This window comes from Apteryx rowi, unplaced genomic scaffold (assembly GCF_003343035.1).
Source record: "Apteryx rowi isolate R43461 unplaced genomic scaffold, aptRow1 scaffold_16, whole genome shotgun sequence".
Classification (NCBI taxonomy): domain Eukaryota; kingdom Metazoa; phylum Chordata; class Aves; order Apterygiformes; family Apterygidae; genus Apteryx; species Apteryx rowi.
The window spans coordinates 2,583,063-2,606,593 of NW_020447863.1; the positions used below are offsets into that span (position 1 = coordinate 2,583,063).

Consider the following 23,531-nt stretch of genomic DNA (forward strand, 5'->3'; position numbering starts at 1 on the left):
CCCCCCTCTCCTGCTTGTGCCAGCAGTGAATTTGCTCCTCGTCTCTCCGTTGCCCAGTGGGGCACTGCTGAACTGATGTGTTCAGCCAGATCCTCTCCTGCGCCCCGCTCATTTGCTTGTGCAGATGGGGAACAGCAGCTGATCCGCTCTTCTCCTGCGCTCCCCCCGCAATGGCCCCAGCAGTTTTTAGGTACCTTATCTACAGTGTTCAGGTGTGGAAAAGCACCCGGCGTAGGTCTAACGCCTGGACCGGGAAACCCAGGGGCTCCCTAGGGGACCTGTGCAGGCAGATCTGTTCAGAGCACGGGTGGTCCTGAGCAGGATGGGACCTTGCCTGCGGTGGGTGTCCCACGCTGTCGGTGAGCAGCTGGGTCCTTTCCACCCGTCTGTCCCTAGGAGGTGTCAGGTTGGAGGTGCTCGCTTCACGCTGGCAGCGCACCTCGCGTCCCCGAGCGGCAGCTCCTGCCCGCGGCGGGTTGCCTGTCCTGGAGATGGGCCTGCCTGTGCTGATAAGCCCGCCCTGGAGCGGGAGCGCTTTCGAAACGCACATTTGGGAGTTTGGGTGCGTTATTTCTGGCGTTGGTGAAACCCCAGCAGCCTGACGGTGCTGGGGCCGTGCAGAGCCCTGGCGGTGTGCTCACCTGGTGTGAAATCACCCTGCCAGCAGCGGCAGGGCAGAGCACCTCCGACCGTATTGCTGCCTGCTCCTGTCGCTTTTCCGCTCCCCTGCTTTTTCCTCTCCTTCCTCCCTCCTTCCTTTGCTCACCGGCTTTCTGTCTGGGGAGGGGGAAGCAGCTCCGTGCGTTGACTGATCTGGCAGTGCATCCACGTAAGGGGTCTCGCGGTGCGGGCTGTTCCTCCTGCGAGGGTGTCTCCTCGCACCCCTCCCTTCTGCGCGGGCGATTTTTGGAGCCTTCTCTGTCTCCGCTGGCGATTCCTCATTTAAGTCGCATCCTCGTCTAGGGTTACAAATGCCTCGTCCTGCACGGCCACCGTTCTTACTAAAATGAACTCTGCCGCATGCTGCTAAGGGAATTGGAGTCTGTGGGCTGGGGCAGTTAAGCATCCCGAGCTCGCCAGGTGCCCACGTATCTCCAGCTAAACTACATATCTGATGTATGTCTGGGTCTAGGAGATGCAGCAGGTTAATGCATTAGCCCTTAAATCCTGCAGAGCTGGGGAGCTCTGGCTAAGGTGCTAACTTGAAGGAGCTCAGCCGGTTCACTTCCCTAGGTGACATTGGTTCGTGGTGCAAAACTGCTGCAGAGTTCAGCTGATTTAAGCAGGACTGGCAGCCTTTGCCTAGGAGAGGGTCAGGGCCCTGTTGCTGACGGCTCCTGCAGCAGCACCGGGAGACGAGCAGAGCCACGCGGAGGAGGGCAGGGTCGCGGATGCCACCGCGGAGGGAAGGGTGATGGGCAGAGCTGCCCTAAGAGAGCTTGGAGCAGCGTCTCTGCCTGGCGTAGCCCGGGTGAGAGGCACGCTGCAGAGGTGCTGAGAGCCCGGCTCCGGCTCCCGCTCCCGGGAGGACGTTGATGCTGTCAGGAGGGAGGGCTCCCTGCGAGCCAAAGAGGAGGAAGCAGCACTGCAGCGAGCAGAAGCAAAGGGAGCCGGGGAGGGTGTGCGCAGCCCGTGGGATTGCTCAGCGTCTGCCAAGGGTGGCAGGGAAAGCTCTGCAGAGAGGTCGGGAGGACAAGGAGGTCCTTTGTCTGATGGGATGTGGGATGCTTGCAGGGCTGGTGATTCTTGCCAGCTCCAAATGGGCGCAGACGCCGTGAGGAGGCAGAGGGAGCTTCATGAACTAATCAGAGACTTCATGACTCTTAACGTGGAGACAGAAACAGAGGTTATGCTCTGCTAATGAGTTTATTTGAGGAGCTGACAGAGGTCAAACTGTTTGCTTCAACCTGGGAGACCTGCGCGGCCTTCAGAAGGTCCGCTACAAACCTTTGGTCCTGATTTTCATCCTTCTCATTTGCTAGTGTTTTCATTATTTCCAATAACTGCCTGTTGTGCTGGTGGGTGGCAAATTTGATAGTACGATTCTGGGTGGGTTTTTTTCAGCATTGCTGGATGGGTGGGTGTCTGAAAGCAAGGGTGGGAGTTGCTTAATATTGAGAAGTGTGATCTGCTGTGCGGCACTGAAGAAAGCTGTTTTCTGAGCTCAGGTGCTGTCACTCTGCATATGAGTGAAGGCCTTTGGAAGGCACAGTGGGAGGACCAGAAGGGACTTCCTTACTCAGCTGAATGTGTTAAAGCACACCCAGAGCAGCTATGCAGGTTATTCACCTAGCTTAAAGCTATGAGCTTTGCATACTCTCATACAGCTCCAGAATTTACTTGTCATGGAGGACACATTCACCCGAAAGGCTGCCAAGCCTCAGGTTTGACTGCAAACTCCCAAAGCAGAGTTAAACAATCCTAAGCCAGCACAGTCCCGTTTGGGCTTCCTGTGACTAGTGACAGCGTTCCTGTATGTTTTGAACTCTTCAGGCTGTAACTTCTAATAAGGCCATGGTGCTTCCATTTGCCCCGGCATTCACATACAGGAATAGGCAAGGAATAATTGCAAATGTTGGAGAGTGGTGTGAAAAATGTAATTTTCCTAAACTCACAATTTACTGAATTCTGTTATTCTAATAAGAATTGGAAAGTGTTGGCTGGGTCCCCTGAGGTGGCTTCTTACGGCAGTCCAGATTGGCAGAGCTCTGTCCCATGCCCTTGACTCTGGATCACGCTGTTCTTCGCAAGCGTGACGGTGGCTAGGAAGGGTGGTGGGTACATGATTGCCCAAACATCTTTTAACAGTAGTCCCTTTGCCGGTGTTGCAGCTCCCGAGGTGACGCAGGAGACGGTGGAGTCCCTGATGCAGAAGTTCAAGGAGAGCTTCCGCACCAACACGCCCATTGAGATCGGGCAGCTCCAGCCTGCGCTGCGCAGCACGTCGGTGGGGAGACGGAAACGCCGGAGCCGGCCCCGAGGTAGGCTTCCACCCGGCACAGTTGCCGGCTGCTCTTCCGGTGCTGTGGATTTGACCACATCTAGAGGAGTGAGTCTGGCGGGGGCTAAGGCAGGAGCTCCTCGCCCTAATCACTAAGTGCTCTGCTGAGGACCTCTGCCTGCTCACCTGTGCAGAGGGGGGACCACAGACCTCCTCTGTAATGGGGTGAAGAGGGGAAAATCCAACATCCTCCGGGTGGTGTGGGTGAGGCGGTTGGGAGTGGTGTCACCTCGTGTCCTCCCCAGGAATTTGTCCAGGTCTGATGTAACTCTGTGATCCCTGTGCCCCCCCCCAGCTAACCCAGTTTCACGGCAATAAAATGCAATTTCTGTGCAAGCTTCCCTTCCAGGGGAAGGGGTGAATTTTGTTTTGGCTGTAACTCACATCTCTGGGGCCTCTCTTCATTGCATTTTGCCGGTGCTTAGTTTGGGCATTTTTTTGTTTGGGGGCCACACACGGGGTGAGAACAGCAATCCGTGGCTCCAAAGGCTGCACATGCAGAAGTGCCTCGGGGGCTGTTCACTTTTATTTGTAGCCCTGCTAGCTATTGCCAACCCTCTGGAGCAAAAGCAGGAGGTTGGCTGGAATAGTCCTGTGAGCAGGATTTGGTCCCTGGGTTGCTTCCCGAGAGGAGAATAGCCTCCCACTGCTGCCGCTGGAAAAAAGAGTAGTTGTTGTGAGTTAAGTGGTGAGAGCAGAGGCTGTGCCTAGAGTTTGGGTCCAGATTTTCGGTTGGGCTGTGGCTGYGGAGGAGGAGGCGTGAGGGGGTCCGTGTGCACCATCCCGCCAGGGCCGCGCTTCGGCCGTGGTGGGCTCTGCATCGGTCTGCCTAGCGCACTGCGGGTCTTTGTGGCGGCGTCGGGAAGCCAGGGAGGAATAGTTTCCTCCCTGTTTACTGTTAGTTTTGTTTTTCATTTATTTATGAGTCTGAAACGTGATCTTTTATTCTGGGTACATTTTCCTGCAATACAGGCCTGGAGAGGGCTTTTTTATTATAGCTCTGCCCATAAATTATTCACTTAGTGTGAAGAAAATGTTCTGACTCTTTAACTGGTTTAAATTATTTGTTTTGTTTTGTAGTAGTTATTCAAATACACGTATCTGGATTTCAGCATGAGCAGGGGAGCGCTTTGGGGTCCGCAATGACTGTCTGGTGAAGTTCCCCGATTCCCTGCTCCGCCTGTTTTTTTTTTATTTGGTTGGTTTTATTTCCACTCTGTTTTGGGTTGCCTGAAGGCAGGGGCTTTCTGGTCACTAATGGAGCAAGTTGATTAAGCCTCGCAGCTGAGCCTAGGAGGAGACCCGATATCCTCCTGCCGGCAGAGCCTCCGGCTGCCCGGGGCAGAAGCGTGGTGCCAAGCCCTGCACCGAGCCAGCCCCGTTGTCGCCCGCTCGCCCCCAGGCAAAATGCCTGAAACCCCCTCTCTGTCAGAGGTTCTCACCTCAGGCTGCCTCTCGTCTGCCTCCCTGCATGTCTCCATCTTCCGAAATGTCATCCCTGCGGCTGCAGAGAAGCCCCGTTACCTCCTCCAGGCAGTGGCCTTCTGTCGAGGCTGACCCTTTTGGAGAGGTGCTGGCTGTGGCCTGGGCAGCACTGCTGTGAATCGTGTAGAAATAGCCATCGGGTGCCAGGGCAAGAGCACGGGAGCAGGTTGCCCAGAGAGGCTGTGGAGTCTCCTTCTCTGGAGATATTCAAAACCCGCCTGGATGCAATCCTATGCAATGTGCTCTAGGTAACCCTGCTTGAGCAGGAGAGTTGGACTAGGTGATCTCCAGAGGTCCCTTCCAACCTCAACCATTCTGTGATTTCTTCGTTGCCCTCCTGTGAGCTTTCTGCCCAGACTTGTGTTTTCTGAACACGAGCGTTGGAGACCAGATCATGCCAACATCTCTCCTTGAGATGGGGAGGCAGCAGGGGCATAACTCCCAGCCTGGATTTACCCATCAGCTGTGGTGTCAGTTGAGGGTGAGGATCAGTGTAGGGGTGAGGGTTTCACTGGGGGGGTTGTTGAACACCGGAACGGGTTGCCCAGAGAGGTTGTGGAGCCTCCATCCTTGAAGATACTCAAAACCCGACGGGACATGGTCCTGGGCAGTCTGCTGTAGGTGACCCTGCTTGAGCAGGGATTTGGACCAGATGACCTCCAGAGATCCCTTGCAACCCCAACTATGGTGTGATTCTGTGTCCCACTTCACAACCTGCTTGTGGTGCTCAGTGAGGTCTCCCTTCATCCCTCTCTTCCACATCCTTTCGTTGAAAGAGTCCTAAACCACATGTAATTAAAGCTGGACTGTTCAAAAATCCCCAGGACCACACTTGGCTAGACCCTTGGGTTTGCGTCCAAAACACAGCCCCTCAGCAGTGCACTTGGTGTTTTAAGAGGAAGTTGTCTGGCTTGGGACTTTTCTCTCTGCAATCTCCAGCTTCACGTAGGGAGTGGGGAGAGGACCACTCTGGGACCAGAGCTCACCCAGCTGCCTGTCCATAAATCTTCCCTGACGTGCCTTTTGTTGTACTTTGCTTTCCTGCAACTGTCTGTCTCCTTGGGGGCTTTTGGATGTGCATCTGAAGTATGCCAGGTTTCCTATTTCAGCAGCAGGCCCAGCTGTGCAAGTCAGGTTCTCACAAGCCCAAGACCTGGCTTTGGGGAAGAGTTTCCCAGGCAGGACATGAGCGAGGCCAGGCAATGGGGGAAGCAGGGAGGAGGGTGCCGGGCTGCTGGGCGAGCTTGGGTGGGAGACCTACAGGTCTCCCTTTCTTGTCCAGAGCTGGTTGCAATGGACCCAAAGGCACTGCAAGAAGTGGGGACCCTTGATTTCCCAGCATCTGGAAGGTCCTCAGATAAAAACGTTGCCTCTTGGTTTCTGGTGCGAATCCAGCCCATAACTTTGGGAGCAGTGGTGGTGGGCAGGTGCTTTCTTGCCTGCAGGTGTGAAGAAGAAACACAGGCTTTGCCAGCCCAGTTCTCAGTGCCTAATGGATTGTGTTTTCCTTGGGTCTCTGTTCCTCCATGAAACTCTTAACACTCCTAATTGCAAATGCTCTCAGACACAGTGGGGACCTTTGTGTGGCCTTAAGTGTTAATGGTATAATATACGCCATGAGTTTCAAACGGGGACTGTGCTTTTGAGTGTCTCCATTTCTGGGAGTCCTCACTCGAGACACCCTAGAAAAAATTTTTTAAAAGTCTCCCTCGTCAGAAATCACTGAGCAGCTCTGAAAATCAAGCCAGTTCTAGCGTCTCCAGTAAAGAGCTCCCCACGGCCCTATCCCTTTCTCTTTTTCTCACAATTTATATTTCTGTTCACTTGTGAAAATCTTGGCTGGGTGCTGCTGCTGAATCAGGAATGTCTTTTCCATGCGTTTCTCTGCTGCTCTCCCGTTTTGGAAGTTTTGTTTTTATGGCCTGTGCTTAATTGTCCCTCTGGCGTGCGAGCGATTGGAACAGTATTGAACATTAAGGTTAAATGATGATATCACAACTTACTATGTTTGCATTTTACATCCAATTGCAAACACAAACCCTTCGCCTCATTAATCCTTTGCAATCCTTTTTTTTTTTTCCTCCCCCTAAATGAAATTGTCCATTTGGGATGCATTTATTTTCCCTTAACAGCCACATGACAGTTCCACTGATGGAGTTTGCATCCAACTTTGTTACTGGGTAGTGACAAGTTGGCCTGACGGATGCACGTGTGTAATTATTTTCTCGCGGTTCGATTTAATTAATGCTTAACCTCATCAGAGTCCTACAGCTGGAGTGCTCTCTCTGCAGGAACCGCTAACAGCGAAAGAATTTCCTCCTTTGCAGAAAGGCTCCAAAAGGACTCTGAGTGCCTCACACAAAAAAAGAAGGAAAAAACAAACCAAAACAAAAAAACAAACAACCCAACAGCCCAACCCAACGAAAACAGATCTCAAATAAGCTCTACCTTGCTTTCTTTCCCCACACTAAGTGCATTTAAACTGCTGCCTATTGCCTGTCATTAAATCTGATTCTGCGCTAAGTGTTTCTAACAGCTCTGGGAAAGGTCATATTTTGCCGAGAAGATCTACTTTAAAAAAAAAAAAAAAAAAACCTTCTCCATTTACAGTACCATATAACTTTATTTTGTGTAATGCCTTTTACATACAAACTTTCTCCCCAAACACTTTTTATCGAGTGAAGCACATTTAGAGTTTATAAATAATACAAGGAGAGAGAAGATGATAAGAGTCTGGGTGCAGGAAGGATGGGGTGGAAGGAGGATGTCTCTGCTGAGGTTTGAAAATAGGCGGAGGGCTGGCAGAGCAGGAGGGCTGCAGGGGAAGGGGCCGCCGCTGAGAGCCCTTCTCCCTGCGAGGGAGCCTGGCCTGCACGGCTGATCTCCACGCTGGGAGACGGGATGCCGGGCTCGGGCGGATCGTTTGGCTCCTCTCTGTTTCATTTAATTCATGGAGCTGTTGCTCTTCTCCTTAGCTTGGGAAATGCTCCAAGCTTCACGGCTTAAAGCGTTTTGCTGGGAGGATTTGACGTTGGTGGCTCCGTAGGGCTCACGTGAAGCGGCAGAGCCGGCAGCGGGGAGATGGCTTGGGGGACTGGAAGAATTATCATCATAGCGCTCTACAAAGAAATTTTTTTTTTGGCTTCCTACAAGAAACCCTCATAGTTACTATTCAAAGGGTTTARAAAAAAAGAAAAAGATTTCTTAAATCAGCAGAAAAAAAAAGTTTGACTCTTGCAGCCCCTGCTTCTCTCTCTGTTAATTGCAGTGCAGTCTCTGGACCTCTCGGGGCTCCCAGCTGTGTCGGTGCTGGGAACAGCAGTGCTGCTCCGTGCCAATTCCCTTGCTGTTGCTTTTCCTGCTCCGTCCCTTTCTCCACGAGATGTGTCCGTGYGCTCATACGTGGCAGCCTCTAGCTCAGGGTGTCCCAGGAGCTCCCACGGGTCATGCCCTTGTTCCAGAGCGCGGCTGGGTGTCTGTCACCCTGCTCTGCTCTCCTGGTGGCCAGAATGTAGCCTGCTCTGGACTTGAACCCAGCCACCTCTACAGCATCTCTGCCCAGCTGAGCCAGAGCAGGATTTAAGCCAGGAGCGGAGACTGCCGAGTTCGGCTGAAGACGCAGCGGGAGGCGAAGGCGGGCACGGAGGGATGGAGGATGCTCTTTAGCTGACGAACGGGTTTGCACAGCACCTCGAAAGCAGACGGCGCCGTGGTTGGGGTCCGGGGCTGGGACCTGGCTTGTGGGGAGGTCGCTGTGTTCAGAGAGGGGTGTCTGGTGCCCTCTCCTGGGGCAGACGATTAAAAACATCCTGGCTGCTGGGAAAGGCTGTCAGCCTGCCTTTTTTTGAAAAACGCCCCAAATTACGAGATCAAAGTGAAGCTTGCTAAGGTAGCGGGGACCTTCTGTCCTCTGAGCGCAAAGCTGTTAGGTGGAGGGGAGCCAACGCCGAAATGCAGTGTTTATCACGGCTGCCAAAGGTAAATAAAAAGGTTAAATGAGTGCCTTTCCCTTTTAAAATGAATAAGTGATTAATAGATCATTCTGCCTGAGACATGATTTACTGTTGATCAGGGCTACGTCTTAATGCGTTTTAGAGGTCTCTGCTGTGCCGTGGTTTACCCAAAGTTACTGCAGAGTGGGGCAGGCGGGGGGCTCGAGCCCCCGGGAAGGAGGGGACGGAGAGCTGCCGTGTGGCCCAGCGCTCCCCGTGCCCCGTTCCCTGGATCCCCCTCTGCTGCCGCGGAGGCAGAGGGCTGCGGAGGAGCCGCCTCGGGCTCTTTCTCGCAGCCCCCCGCCCCCAGTTCGGTTTTTTGGACATAGGCAGAAGAAGAAAGCAAGATCAATGACAAGGAAGAATTTTAATCAACTGCAAAGACTTCTTTTGTGTGCGCATGTAGTGCTGCTGAAATCAAAACCTAGAGCAGAATGTTTCATTTTTTAAAAGGCTGCTTTTCTTTAGCGTTTTTGGGGGTTGCCTGGATGCATTTCAAAAGAAAATGTTTATGTCTTCCCCCCCCCCCCCCCCCCCAAATTGTTTCTAATTTACTTTTTTCTGGCGATGTTTGGTAGATGAATTTTCAGTTAACTGGTGTGCTTTTGGGGGTAAATTAATTAAACGGAAGATTTGCACTTAGCTAATTATACGGCTGTGTCGCCCCTGCCAGTCTTTAATGCAGAGACTTCCCTGCAATGCCAGGAGTGTGTGTGTGGGGGAACTGCCATCGTCTTATTTTTAATGGGAAACGTAGGAGCAGAGGGTGCGGATGGATACACGGGAAAGCAGTGGCACAGGAGCCGAATTTTCTGGCAGCAACCTCAGGTCCCATGCGGTGCTCCTCGAGCGAGGTGGCACGAGCAGGGAGGGAAGGGCAGGGGCATGGATGTGGGTGAGCTCCCAAGGGTGCCTGCCGGGGAGGCAGAGCCAGCCGAAAACGGTCCTCGGGCTTGTGACCTGGGTATCTTTGGGGCCTGCGGGGAGGTGGTGTCCTGCTTGTTTTGGCCACGAGCGTAAAGCCCAGGGACGCGTGGGGGTTGGTGCAGCTCCGTAATGAGCAAAGAGAGGGAGGCCCTTTCCCGAGGCGTCCCAGGCGCTGCCCCTGCGAGCGGGCGAAACGGCCTGTCCTGCTGGCACCGAGGACACGCAGCCCAAAGTGCCGCTGCGGGGACAAATACAGGCTCCCACTTCCCGTTATAAGATCCAGCTTTTGCAGTATCTGGTATCCGAGCTAAACCTGGCTTCAGACAGAAATTACCCAGAGAGCTCCTATTACTTCTTTCTTCAACACAGTTTTGATTTGTTTTTGTCCATAATTGTTTCACTGAGAAGCTCTTTAACCTTCTTGCTTTGGAAAAGGGATTTAAAATGTCAGGTTGGTTTGTTTGCTTTTTAAATAACAGAAACGTGCCTTTAAAAAATACACACAGATTTGGCCAGCAAAAAGGCTTTGGGGAAGACAGAGCTTCTGCCTAAGCTGGGAGAGGTGGCCAGGAGGGGTGGGAAAGTGGTGAGGAGTGGGAGAGCCAGCACGCTGCCTCTGTCCTGAACGTGGAAAGGCAGCTGGAGAGACCGTGCTTGTCCTTTCCCTGCTTTCAGCAAATGCTCACGAAGCCCTGGGGGAGGTGTGCATCCTGTCCCACCCAGTGCTGGGTCACCCTTGGGGTGGCTTTCCATGGCCCAAGGGCTGGGTCCTTTGCACTGGGGCTGGTAATTCCCACCACCACCCGAGGGGCCGTGAGATGCCATGTGAAGCGATGCTGGGTTTTCTTTCCATTGACTTTTCTACAGAAGCCCTAGGAATTTAAGCACGCAGACTATGCTGGGAGGATGTTAAGGTTGCAAAGTCAAATGCCCAAATTGAGGTTGCCTGCGCAACCCTGCTTGTGCTGTGTTGTGCATATGCGTTATGATATGATCTTTAATTATGTGATCACAAAACATGTTTGTCTTGGATCCCTGCCTTGTTCACCGTCTAAATTAACTTCTGACTCAAAAACAACAGCAAGAACCCTGTCCTGGTGCGTGGCTGAGCTACGATCTGTTTGAATGGATTAACGAGCTTGTAAATCTGCAAACAGGATTAGAGACGAGAGCACCTTTATTGAGACATCTGGCTCGCTGCTGGGATTGCGGCAGAGCGGCTTCTACACGGTGCGGGAGAGCACGTGCGCCGGTGTGGGGAGGAGACCCTTTCATAGCACGCTGTCCCTTGCAATTTTGGGCTCGCTTCTTCTTTCTCAGATCCATTGACCTGAGGTAAATTGCAAGAACAAACCTCATGTCAAAGAAGGTGCAGCTTCTCTAGGAGCCACTGCAGAGATGTGTTGCCCGTGCAGAGATGGAATTTCTTCTGTAAAATTTAAGTAGGCAAAAACAGTTAGATTGAGCATTTGGGTTAATATACATATGTGGCATTTGGACACAGCGTCGCTTCTCTCTTTCTGGAGGGCAGGTAGAACTTCCTGGGTGAGGAGACTGGGTTGGAGAGGAGGACGTGAGGGTATGGAGAGATCCTGGTGAGCGTGGTGTGAAGTGTGTGCACCCCAAGAGAGCTTGCAGGGTTACTGCCATGTGCACTAATGGATGGTGAGCCCCCAGTGAGAAATCAGCCGTGGACTTTGCAGGTCCTTTTGGAGTAGTTTGCTCTGCTGCTGGTGTTTTGGAAGCTAAGCATGGTTGTCACCTCGTATTTCCTAAAAGAACGACTTGTGTAGTACACAAGGAAAGCCAAAGGGGGGGACCCGTTAATGATAAAAAGCAGCACGGGGATGTCCTGTGGCTGGTGCAAGCAGGAGGACGGAGGTGCGAGGGGGCTGAGGAGGAAATCCGGAGCTGCTGAGGTCAGCTGGCTGTGTGATTCAGGACCTCTCCCCGGGCCCGCGAGGCGAGGCGCCCGCGTTGCGCTCGGCACTGGCGCGGCGTTGCTGGTACCAACCGCTGCAAAGTTGCAGCTTCTGTGTCAGACAGCCTCTCCGTCTCTCTCCGTCTCGTTTTAAGTGCTTTGCTCTGCTTCGTAATTGGTTGCGGTGATTAGAATCTCTGTTCTGTTCCTCGGCGTTTCCCCCCCCCCCCCTTTTAAGAGAAATAGAAGAAGCGCTGACGAGGCAGGGCTGCCTTGTCTTCAGTCGGGAGCGCTCCCCGTTCCTCCGTCAGCTGCCTGCGCTCAGATAAAGCCGGCGCGGCCGCCTCGTCCCCGAGCAGCCCCGTCCCCAGCCTGCGAAGGGGCCCGGGGGACGGCGCTGGGGGACGGCGTCGCGGCGGGCGATAGCGCGCCGAGCGCGATCGTTTCGGAGGGACACTGCGGCGAGGTTTAAGGGCCAGTCAAGCAGCCGCTCGCCCCGTGAAAGCCCGCAGCCGCGGGACGGGATCAGGCGTGCCGCTGRTGAGGGTCAGCGCTCCCGTCCTGCAGCCCGCCTCGCCTGGGCTCCGCCATCCGGGAAACCTGGGAACACCGCCGGGAAGGTAAATTCCAGCGTCCCTGATAGCGCGAAGGGGCAAGAACTGTTTTCCCTCGCGAACCTTTCTCTTCGCCCGCTGTCGTTTTGTCGGGCTGACCTTTGCCGTCGCGTGTTGTGCCAGAGGAGACGTTTCCGCTGCGGGCTGGGGACCTGTGCTCGGGTCTCCCAACTCCTGTATTTATACATCCTGCGTAGTTCTAGGTAATCAGAAAATGCAATATCGCTGTCAGCGGCTCTCTGAAGACATCCAGCCTGAGTAATTTAACATGTCAGCACCATCCATCATAGAGACGCAACCAGCAAACAAACGAMAAAGCGGCTGGAGGGGGCTGGGAGGTGGCGGGCTGCGCGGGGGGCTGGAGAGCCCCTTCCCCGTGGCAGGCGGGCGCCGCGAGCTGACCCCCGCGGGGGCCGAAGAGCGAGGGAGCAAGCGGAGATTGCTGCTCTTTCTGTCCTCTGCGGTCTCCAACTGGGGGAGGAACCAGAGGCTCGCTGAGGCAGGAACCTTCTCGCCGCTGCTCCAGGTGCCGCGGGGGTGGCAGGAGGAACGCCACGCGTCAAAACGCGTTTTCGTTTTGGTTTTTGCCCGGGTGGGTAGCCACCGTGCTGGGGTTCTTCTGGATTTCAGAAGAAAGGCCGCAGAGTCTCGCCTCGCTTCGAAGCCGAGAGGCAGCTGCTTCGATTCAGATGCAGAGATCATCCCCAGACGCTGCTATCGGCTCCTGTAATATCCGCAAAGCCTTCGCAAATGTGTTGCTGGCTCTGCGCTGTGTCAAGCTAAACCTGGTTATCTTCACTCCCTGTGGGGTTTTCTTCCAGACCGCTTTTGCAAATGAGGCAGCTTTCATATGAAAATCCCCCCCAGTAACGATTGCTGTCTCGTGGTTGTGCTGGGCCGGGCGTCTGAAGGAAACGTCTCCGGGCAGCGCGGCGAGGGCCCCCGTCCGCCCTGCGTTTAGCAGCCCTTGGGGCGTAGGCACGAAGGTGGCCTGGCCTCCCGGCCCCAAAGCCTTCGTCTGTGGAGCGCGGGGCGCCGCGCTGGGGCTGCGCGCGGGTGGCACGGTCGTGCGTCCGAAGCCCTCCCCGCGTGCCGTTAATCCTTCGCTGGTGTGCGAACGCCTCCCAGCCGCTCACTATCTTTTTAGGACCCTAATGGAAATATGCAAGTAGCATCAGGTAATTAACGGCCACGCTTTAGGGCCCTAAATCACGCTGGGTAGTGAAAAGCCGAACGGTAGGCACCATTTACAACGACCGCTCGGTGCAGAGGAGGTGCCGGCAGTTCCCCGCCCGGCAGCGCGAGGGGATGAGCGGCACCGGCAAACCGCGGCCTGGCGCTGCTGCGCGGTAGCCCAAGGACCCGGGTTAGAAGCCCAGCCCTGTTACAGCTTTTCTCACCGATGAGAATAAGCCGTCTTGTTTTTTCCGCTCTCTGCAGTGCCCCTCGGGAAACCCGGGCCCTGGTCTGCAGGTATATTCTGAAGTCGGATGCTCCCTGTGAAAAGGGGTCCGGAGGGGGCCGGGCAGCGCCTCACATTTAGCCCTTGGGTGAGTCTGCGAAGCCCCCAGGCAAGGCCTAAACAAGCGTTCCCTGCTGCCTTCGGGAGGACAGGACTCGGCAGCGCCTTTCCCTGCTCCCCTTTGAGGGTGCCCTGTGGGTGCCGTGCTGATGGGTCACGGCATGGCTGGAGCGAGAGCGCATCCGCCTGCGAGAGGCCACGCAGAGCTCCTGGCGGCTCTCTGGCTCTTTCCACCCACCTCCCATCAGGGTGATTTAAGGATTTTGCAGGGCAGAAGGCAGCACTCTCATTTCTGTTCTGCTGCCCAGAAGTGTGGCAATTGTGCTTCTGCCTAGAATAAAGGATTTTTTTAAACAGTAAAATATTTTAATGACAGTTTAAAGGGCCACTGTCAACCCCTTAGAAGCCTCTTTTCTTTAAACTTTTTATAAGGATTGAAAGATTTCTGCCAATTAGATTCTGGATCGCTCCTTAGTGTTGAGTGCTAATGCACRGAGGCAGCAGTGGGTCTGGTTGGGGACACGAGCGGGATTCATGCAGAGATCCCTTTGCCGGCAGGGCACCCGGCCCCGGCTCCGAGCACCAATCTCTCACTCCAGGAAGGAGATCAGGAGCTGGCTGTCGTCTGTCCCGTAAATCAAGGCAGGCAGACCTCATCGACGGTGAGTGAGCCCTGTCCTCACCACTGTTTTTATATGGCTATTTATGGCGTCGGAGCCCCGTGGTGCCGGACACCGTACGAGCGCCTACCGCCGGCTGTCTCGTGGCTGTTTGGACAAGCTGATGCCATAGACAGGCAAAACGAAGGGGGTGCTGGGGGGGGAACCAGACCCCGGCCATGCCAGTGGCCTCGTAAATGCACTCCTGAAGGCTGTATTCACCGCGTCTCTTATCTCTGCTGGCTTTTCCTTGAAGCGAACACCTCAAACGCACTGTATTTCACTGCGTGGGTATCGGGGGAGAGCGGCTTCCACGTGCACATTCTCCTTTGAAAATTACATTGCAATTTTCCGGGGAGGTAGGAACCATCTTCTTACATTTACGTTGCGCTCAGCACGGTGGAGTCTCGATCCTTGATAAGGGCAATAAGGTGCCAGTGAAGCCACGAGCGGCACAAGTGCCCTGTCGCTCCTGGAGACCCCCACAAGAGCGTGGGGACCTGGCAGCTGCGGAAGCTGGCCAAGGCCACCAGCCTTGCTGCGGCGCTCCTGGCCACCCCGTGCCCCAGCTGACACTACTGATTTTTTTTTCTCCTCGATTGCCTGCAGGTGGCATCGGGTTTGGACGTGCCAAAGGAAACTCTGGCTCAGAGGCGGACGATGAAACCCAGCTAACCTTCTACACGGAGCAGTACCGGAGCAGGAGGCGAAGCAAAGGTAAAAATGAAATAACCGCCAATGATGCAAACGAGACAAAACCGGACGGTCGGGGTGGGGTCAGCACCTTGACTGTATCGCTGGGTGGTGGGTGCTGTGTGATGCTGCACAACGCTAGGTAAGGACCAAAATGCCAACCTTTTTGGTAAAGATATCCCAAGATGTGCTTTTTCAGTGGTACGGTACGACACAGGAGCCATTGGTAGCATTTCCCAGTGACGTCGCCGAGTTTCTTGGTTTCTCTGCTGGTTTTCCTACATTAGTCGCATTAAATATTTAGGTAGCTCAAGCAATCGTTCCCCAGCCCCTTTCCTCCATCCTGCTGCTAGGCTGGAGGTGAAATCCCATCAGCAGAAACRGGCTCGTCCCCAGGTCTCGATTTGCCACTAACCGTGGGGGGAGCCAGTCTGTCAGGGCACTGTGAAATCGCAGATCTAACCGAAGGGGAAGCTGCAGCCAAATGCCTTTGCGGTGCTGTCAGTCAGAAGGACTTTGGGCTGCGCTGAGGGTTGTGTGACCCTTTTTTCTGCGAACGGGAGATGTCAGCCATCAGGCCTGCATGCTGTGGCATCTGCTTCGTTTCCTGTAGAGCTGCACCGGTGGATGATGACCCTGTCTGTCCACGTCCTGGTGCTGGTGTAGCTGTAAGCGATGTTCACCCTGGCAATTCCTTGAGCTAAGCAAGACTGGGGCTTTTCTTTTTTTGCCCTTTATTTCCCGTGCAAAGTTCCTGTCTGCCTGAAATTTCCCATGCTTCCTCTCAGCACAAAGGCAATTAAAAGGAACAAATTCAAAATGAGGGCTGGGGCAGGGATTTGTAGACAAAAGTCCCTTCAGGCTTTTTGTGAGTTAGAAGAGCTGAGAAAATGAAATATTATCTGCAGTTTGAAATTGGTGTCCACCTTTCTGCTAGTCACGAACACCGACTCGTTCTGTTTAGGAACCTCAGACCACTCCTATGCCTGGTCTTTCGCAGAGGACTACAGGATCTTTGCAGTTGCTATTGCTATGTTTGAAAAGCCACTGCTAAGAATTAACAACACTGGGAAGCAATTTAAGAATTGCAGAGTGGTTCTGCTCCCTGCATTTGTTTTCCTTATGAAGCCAAGCATGGGCAGAGAGCAGCGTTGCCAATAGATGCCTGCACCCACCACAGTAAATGCAGCTACATTTATTTCAATGATTAGGCATTCAGATAAATGCTCACAATGTGTTTATTTCAATGTGGAATTACCTCAACACCTATGATCAGCTTGGTGATTGCATATTGGAATAAACACACACTCACACACTCACAGACATATTACATTTATTCCTTCGGAAAGGCAGTGAATTCAAATTTTTTCATGGGTTTCAGAACCAAGAGAAATTCTCACTGAGCTTAAAACAAGCTTTTAATGGAAAGCAGGGAGAGAATTCAAGAGTTAGTTACCTGTTGTGGTACTAGTGTAGCCTTGTTAAGGAGAAAATGGTTTGTGATGTTCATTTTGGAAGAGAAGGAAGAAATTTGTTCTGATGCAAGTAATAACAAAAGAAATGGTCCTGAAAAGTTGGTGGCACAAGGGGAAGATTTCAGAAATGTCCTTTCTTCAATGAGTTACTCTGAAATACTGGACTTTGTGAAAATCCTTGGGTACTTTGGAAAAGTTGCTGAAGTTTGTTTTCTTCAGCTAGTGGATTAGAACAAGGGAGGGGGGAGATGGTGCGCTAGCAGGGTGTGGAAAATTGTATTATAATGAAAAGCAGATAAAGCTTTGCTTTCCTGCTGTCTTTACATGCTTCTCCCTTAGGTCAAGTACTCTGTCAGTCTCTCGACACATACTTGCGCTGCACACCTATTACAAAGATATTCTTATTAACATATAGGTTGGCTTTGGGTTGTTTGTTTACGCTTCCTTGTATAGTAAATATAAAGGAATAGATAAATGGGAAGAATTCCTTTATTGCCTTTGAATAAGGACTTGTTCACCTGGGCAACTTTGATGGCTGGGTTTGAAGGGACTTCAGTAAAAAGAGCTGCCTTGCATAGTCGCACAAAGCTGGATTCGTTAGATCCACGCAAGGGTTTGACTGATGCTGCAAGAGCATGGTTTATTCGTGTTTAGTTCTGGTTAAGCAAGGGATGCATCTTGCCTAAAGTTCCCCCTGTATTTCCTCTCCTGTCTAGCTAAATTTTGCTGTCACTGTGTCCTTGAAAGGAATTTTCCCTTATCCTTTCATTGACTCTTTTCTCCCTTGTGGAAGGAGAGCAATAGCCTAGTGGGAAGTCACAGTACCAACCTCATAATTACAAGTACAGCAAAGATCCATAATTGAACAAGATCATAATTCTAATAGAGAAGGACGCATCGTCAGATACAGTTAATTCTTACAATGATGTTCCCGTATTGATTTGGCGATGGTTGTGTGTCATTGCAGGTGCTGTGAGATAGTTATCAGGTCCAAGGAGAGAGAGATTCCTCGTGATTTCTCTCCTTAGACTAGGTTTTGCAGGATTGAGCATAGTTACTGATACTGTCAAGGCATTGATCACAGCGAATGTGATGAGAAGTTTCCACTTAGGTGGCGTGCAGGATCATTTTTACTTTGTGCTTCATTGAAGCAAGCTATTTAAGCGGTCATAGGTTTTATTTGTCCCCTGTAGAAGAAAGGCTGCAGATTTCCCGGGGCCTGAGGATGTGCTTGACAAGGTAAATTAGAGGGACATTCTCACAGGTAAATATTGACTGAGGGAGAAAACTGTAGTATGATGTATCTGGCTGTTCTGGTATTTCAGGAACAGCGGAGTTATTGACATCTGGTTTTCAATACTTGAATACATAGAGAGATAATTCTGATTAGGCCAGGAACGTAGACTGTGACAGACTAGGCATTGCCCGTCTGTGTCTCCAGCACGCTGCACCACATGTCTTCCCATCTTTGAGGTCTGTAGGATTCAATTCGACTAATGTTCTCTTGTCTTTGGAAACTCTTTAGAGAAGTTGGGAGGAGACATAAGAAATAAAGCAAAAGAGAAATTCCCTTGGAGCCTTGTTCATTGTCTGCCTGTTGGGCTCAATCTAGTCTCTGCTAGAAACTGGAGCCTGGGATTTGAGGTGGGAAAAGCAAGGCTGATCAGTGGTGTCTCTGAGGAGCTGGCTGATGCCAAGACATGCTCTTTGTTAGTGCATGTATGCTCTCTTAATACTAATCTTCAGCGATGCATCCCTGCTCCTTATCACAGCACTGTGCCAGAGCCTGCGCCAGCTCTCCGTCCACTGCTCCTTTGTGATGGATCAGTGTGACCTCCAAACCTCCTGGGCTCACGGGAGCTTTTGGTGGYGGCTAGATCACAAAGCTCACTGCATTGCTGGAGTGCAATCTCAAGGGATCTCACCAGACATACTGTGCTTGAATTTTGACTCAATACCCTGTTTTACCTCTCCACAAATGAAACCCTCGCCATACTACAACTCCCAAGAGAACAGGAGAGAAAAAAAATTGATGCTGCTCTCAAAGAAACAATGTGCAAATCCTGAAACAGCATGGAGGGCTGTATGGAGCTAAATACTCAGAGGCTTTAAGAGACATTCAGCTAGGGTAGGGAATGAATAGTTTTCTCCTTTCCGAAAGCCCTCATTACTGACTCCACTAGATTTTCCAGACAGGCTATTTCATGTAACCTGTTCGTAATATGTTTATGCGCTCCAGAGACCACTATCCCAATCACTAGTGCTCTGCTTGAGAGCTGACTCTCTTCTCTTTCCCACTTTTCTCTGAAAATCAGGGAATGTGGGAGCTGCCTCGTTCATTCCAATCAGCAGAGAGCTGACACAGAGCAGGATGGGGATCGCGTGCTCTCTGTGCTATGCGGACAGCTCTTGTCTTTGAGGCCGTCAGTCAATGCACCTTTCACCAGCGCTAAAGTATCCAAAAGAACCTGCCAGTGTTTTAGAGATGGTGATCCGTGTCCCCAGCTGCCCATCATGGGAGTTTTCAAACCTTGATACTTCTCCGTCTTCTGTGCGGCATGGGATGTGCTTGGTCAGGCCCCGCTTCTGAGCTTGGTGCAAGTAATAGTAGCAAAAAAGAAAAAAAAGAAGGGAGGCAGAAACCCATAGACAAGCCTTTTTTGCCTGTTCAATTGCTCCCTCTCCATCCCCCTTCCTGCTCTTGGGAGAGGTTGCCTTAGCCTCCTGCTCGGCTCTATCCCTGACCTTTCTCCCTGCCTGCCCTGGGAAATGTATTCAGCTGTGCGTCTGACTTAGCAGCTCCAAGTTCCTCTGCTGGCTTGCCTTGCCTACCAAATGCCTATTAAAATAGAGAAAGAGGAGGGGGGAAAAAAAGCGGCATCGTAATTCCAAGGCTGCATCGGGCTCCTTGCAACGGCAGCCTGGCCCTCCTGGCTCCGGTCGGTGCTGTTCGTCAAGGACTGAGTGCGTCTAATGAGCCTCTGCGGCTCGCTGGTGAGGAAGGGAGGGAGGGAGGGAGGCGCGCGGCTCCCTCCCTCCCTTTTCCGCCGCTTCGGGCCTCTGAGCGGCTGCTCTGTAACGCAGAAACGTTCCTGCCCTTTTGCAGCACCTCCTCGGAGAAGATCCCCCGCGGCTGAGCGAACGGTAAATCGCGGCACATCGTGCCTGCAGGGCAAAAGCCTCGTAGCTGCCTCGATTTGAGGAAACTGAGGCAGAAAAAGGCTGGCTGCGTCACGCGGGGGCCGGCGAGCAGAGGAGCGTGCTGGCGCCTGTCCCAGCCCGTTTCGTTTCGGGGCCCCGGGCGGCCTCGCGGCCCTGCTGCGGCCCCTCTCYGGGAACTGGGCCGTGGCCTAAGCACCGGGAGCTGGTGCCCGGGGCCGCGAGCCCCCGCTGCCGTGAGCGAGCCCACCAGGGCCGGGGCCAGCCCTCGCTCCCTCCGTAAAACGGAAACAAGCAGGGGATCCCAGAGGGGGAAAGGTGCTGGATCCGGAGCGCTGAAGTGCAAAGCGTCGCTGTTGATCCTGGGATGTTCCTGCGATGTGGAAGTAGGTCTGCAAACCGGGTAACTCGGTCTCTTTTAGCACCCGCCACGGGCGCTGTACTTGAAGCAGGCTCTGGTGTGGATAGATACCAGTGTTGGCCAGAGCGGGACCACCCAGACCATGGTCCTCCGCSCCCAGATCCCTGCTGCACCCCACCCCACATCACCTCTCTTTAACCCTTCTAAAAGAGAGGGAGCGAAGTATCCCGCCCTGTCTTCATGGGTTGCTCTCGTCCAGGCGCCATCTCCCATCCCAACAACCCGCTCCGCTCCCGGGGGCGCCGGGGCTGCTCGTGGCGTGAGGCCTCCGCCGGCGAGGCGCCCGCTTCTTTCCCCGGTGCGCCGGGATGCTTTAGACAAATTAGCGAAGTCCGGACTATCTGCCTTGGATTGGTGTCAGCCGTGTGCGCGCGCGTGCGTGTGTCTTGCTGGCTGGCGAAGTCATCTGAGGGCTGTTAGAGAAATGAGAAGCCGAGCTTTGATCTGCCTCTGTATTTGGTGTTTAAAACAAGGCCTTTTATAAGGGAATATTAGGTATTCTGAATCTGTTACATGTGAGGCAGCTTCGCTTTGATCCTCTGCCGTCTCCGGAGGCAGCAGACACTTATTATTTCATGGGGAACTAAACGAAATGCAGAAGGAAATTCGGGCATGGTTCGCGGTGCCTCCACYGGAGCCCTCGGCAGGCGGGGAGCACGGGAAGGGAAGCGCGTTGCTGCGTCTCCGCCGCGGCAGCCGGACCCCGCGGATCACGGTCTGCCCCGACGCGGCTCTCCGGTTCGGCTCACCTCCTCCCTGGCGGCGGCGGGCGTCGCGCTGAAGGAGACGCCTGCCAGGAATCAAACGGGAGACAAGAGGCGATAAACCAAACGTGTCGTTTTTCGTTGCTTACGCTAGCAGGAGGGAATGATCGGTCTGTCCTGCGCCTCTTGCCGCTCGCCCGCGCATGCACAGCGCGGCTTCGGCCACCTCGCCCGTCCTTGGAGCGTCGCCCCCGCTCCCCTCTCTCCCCGTTCCCCCTCCGCCGTCAGGCCCTACTCGTGCGGTCTGAGCGCTGTCTCGCGCCGTCAGCCTTCCCCCGGCCCCTACGGCCAGGCCTTTCCCGAGAGGAGGAGATCCGGAGCCGCTCGCTGCGGAGCTCCTGCCCCGACGGCCGGACGCGACACGGGCCGTCGTGGTCCGGGCAGGCGATTCCCAGTGCCCCATGCACAGGCGAGGACAGCCGGGCTCCCGCGCGACCTTGACTTCCTCAAGGGTCTGGGTAACGCCGAAGAGCAGCGAGTCTCCTCTTTGCCGCCTGGAGCGCCCGGGTAGATCCGTCACCTTTTCCCCTCCGGCCACAGTGCCTGGGCAGCCGCAGCCTCTTTAGCTTCCCCTGGACCGCGGTGGAGATAACGGCTGTTACATCTCTTCCTGGAGGCAGCGCGGGTCGACCTATTTATTTATTTATTTATTCATTTATTTAATTATTTATTTTTGATGGTATCTGATACAGCCCCGGCGAGTAATTGAGTGTTTGAGAGTGAAAAATTATCTCTCCGGCTTGGCCCTTATCTTGACAGCAAAGCAGCACTTTTAATTTAATTTTGCTCGGCGCGTGTGGGTAACAAATTTCACTAATCGCTCCGCTGTCGCCTTCCGCATGGTAACAAGCCTCCTGTTTCCTGGGAAGCGCGGCACCGACGCGCCGCCGGCGCTGGGTGCGGGCGGCAGGAGGGCGAGGGTTAGCGCCGCTTGGGCGTAGACGGGCGTTTCGGGGCCGGTGCTTTCTGCGTCCGTGACGGGACTGATTTGTCTCCTTGCCAGAGCTGAGCGGGAGGAAGCCGAGGGCAGTTTACATCGCGGCGACGTTAATAAATCTAGCCTGCGTGCAGCGCTTCTCCATAGGGGAAACTGAGGCACGGTGCGGGGGGGACATACCCAGCAGCCGGGGAGCTGTTTGGGTGTGTTGGCCAGACTGTGCAGGGGACCGTGGCTCGACGTGAGCTGTTTTATAGCTTGTGATTACTTGGTTTGTCTTTCCTGTAGGGATATGTTTTCGTTATGCTGTATTGGAAATTGCCTGCCTTCCTCCTCAAAATGAAGCCTTCCGCTCAGCTTGGCCTTTGTATTTATATGCTTAAAATTGGGACTCGTTTGGGGTTTAAAACAAAAAAATCAGGCCTTAATTCCAGGAGAAGTGCTTCCATTGATTTGCGTGAAAGCAAACTCCAGCGCAGGCAATCTCTGGCTTTAAATATATGGCTGTTTCTTTAAGGTGATTGTATCTCCACCGGTTCAGCCCTGAGAACGTGAAAGCAAAACTGACTTCATTGATTTTAATTGTCCACGCCAAGAGAAACGCAAAAAAGCAGCAGCGTGAACAGCCAGAGAGCAAACGGGCTTTGCACAAATTCTTTTCCGCGGTGGCTGCCGGGGTCGCGTCCCCCTGCCCCATGGGCACGGAGCGGCGCCTCGGTCGTCTTTGTTGTCCCCACCTCGCCTTTCCTGTCCCCGTCCTTGCCCGGCCGTCAGGGCTTTTCCTTTCTCGCCGCTTGCCCCCGTCCTCCTCTTGGTGCCGTGTGCTTGCAGCGTGCCTCTGCAAGCCACAGGTGCTGTGTTTTAGCACCGGGGGGAGCAATGCTGGAAACGGGATAAATATGGAGCGAATACATTTATTCAAGGCATGAGGCATTACAACTCCAGAAGCGGATAGACAGCGGAGGCACCGGCTATTAGAGAACAACTAAGAGCTCTCCAGGCTGAGTGGCGCAGGCTGCTGCGCGGCAAAGGAGTTCAGGTGCCGAGTCCTTGACCTTGCCGAGCCCGGAGCGGATCCCGCCACCCTCCCTGCATTAGCTGCTGCGGTCCCTCGGCATCTTTGGCTCTCTCCTCCGCTCCCCTTTCTGCAACCCACCCCGCGCTGTAGCAAAGGACGCATTGGCTAATTGCTAATGGCTAATTCATAATTGTTAATAGTATTAATCTGGTTTGGAGTGGTCTTAGCGAGAACAAATCCTCAATTCCAAAGCATCTCATCTTCCCCTTCTGCTGCATGATGCAGTTGTTTTCCTCCTCCGTTTCTCTCCGTCCCTTCCTTTATCTGCGCTTTCTTCCTCTCTCTGCGTTCCCAGAGCTGGCCCGAAGGCGAGGGGGGACACCGCGCGCTGGCTTCCCTGGCTTGGGGTGAGTGAAGCTGTGATGTCGGGGCCCGTGCAAGCCGTCGGGCTGCCCCARCCTGCTGGCTGAGGGGCTGAGGCTGGAGACAGCCCTGTGCCCGAAGCTTGCATCCAGGCAGCCTGGGGATATGGGAGCTGAAGGCTGGTGAGGACGTGGGAACCTGGATCCAGCCTGTAAATGTGCATCGCCTTGAGTCTCGGGGCTTGTCCAAGGCAGCGATGGAGAAGCTGCCTGCTTGAGGAGAGGTTAAAGGCCAGGGCTCGTGAGGAGGATATAGGGTGAAACGCCTGCTTGTAGGCTCAGCCCACTGCTTGGGTGCTGGTCAGAGAGTTTGTTGCGGTGCTGAGTGTCCCTGCCTGGTCCTGGGGAAGCTGGGTCTGGGCAGAGCACTCGGAGAAGGCGGGCAAAGGTGCCGACCATGGGGTGGGAGAGCTGTGGCCGCTGGAGAAGGTGGGCGAAGGTGCTGACCATGGGGTGGGAGAGCCGTGGCCGCTTGGAGGAGGTGGGCGAAGGTGCCGACCATGGGGTGGGAGAGCCGTGGC

At 53.8% G+C, this 23,531-nt stretch overlaps 1 protein-coding gene across 1 annotated transcript in view; it reads left to right on the plus strand.

Annotated features, from left to right (window-relative positions):
* ASTN2 (astrotactin 2) overlaps positions 1-23,531 on the plus strand; it is a 365,002-nt gene that overhangs the window by 68,661 nt on the left and 272,810 nt on the right. Inside the window, exons 3-4 of the mRNA XM_026059690.1 lie at positions 2,832-2,981; positions 14,731-14,838. Coding sequence (XP_025915475.1) covers positions 2,832-2,981; positions 14,731-14,838 — 258 coding nt within the window. The remainder of the gene's footprint in view (positions 1-2,831; positions 2,982-14,730; positions 14,839-23,531) is intronic.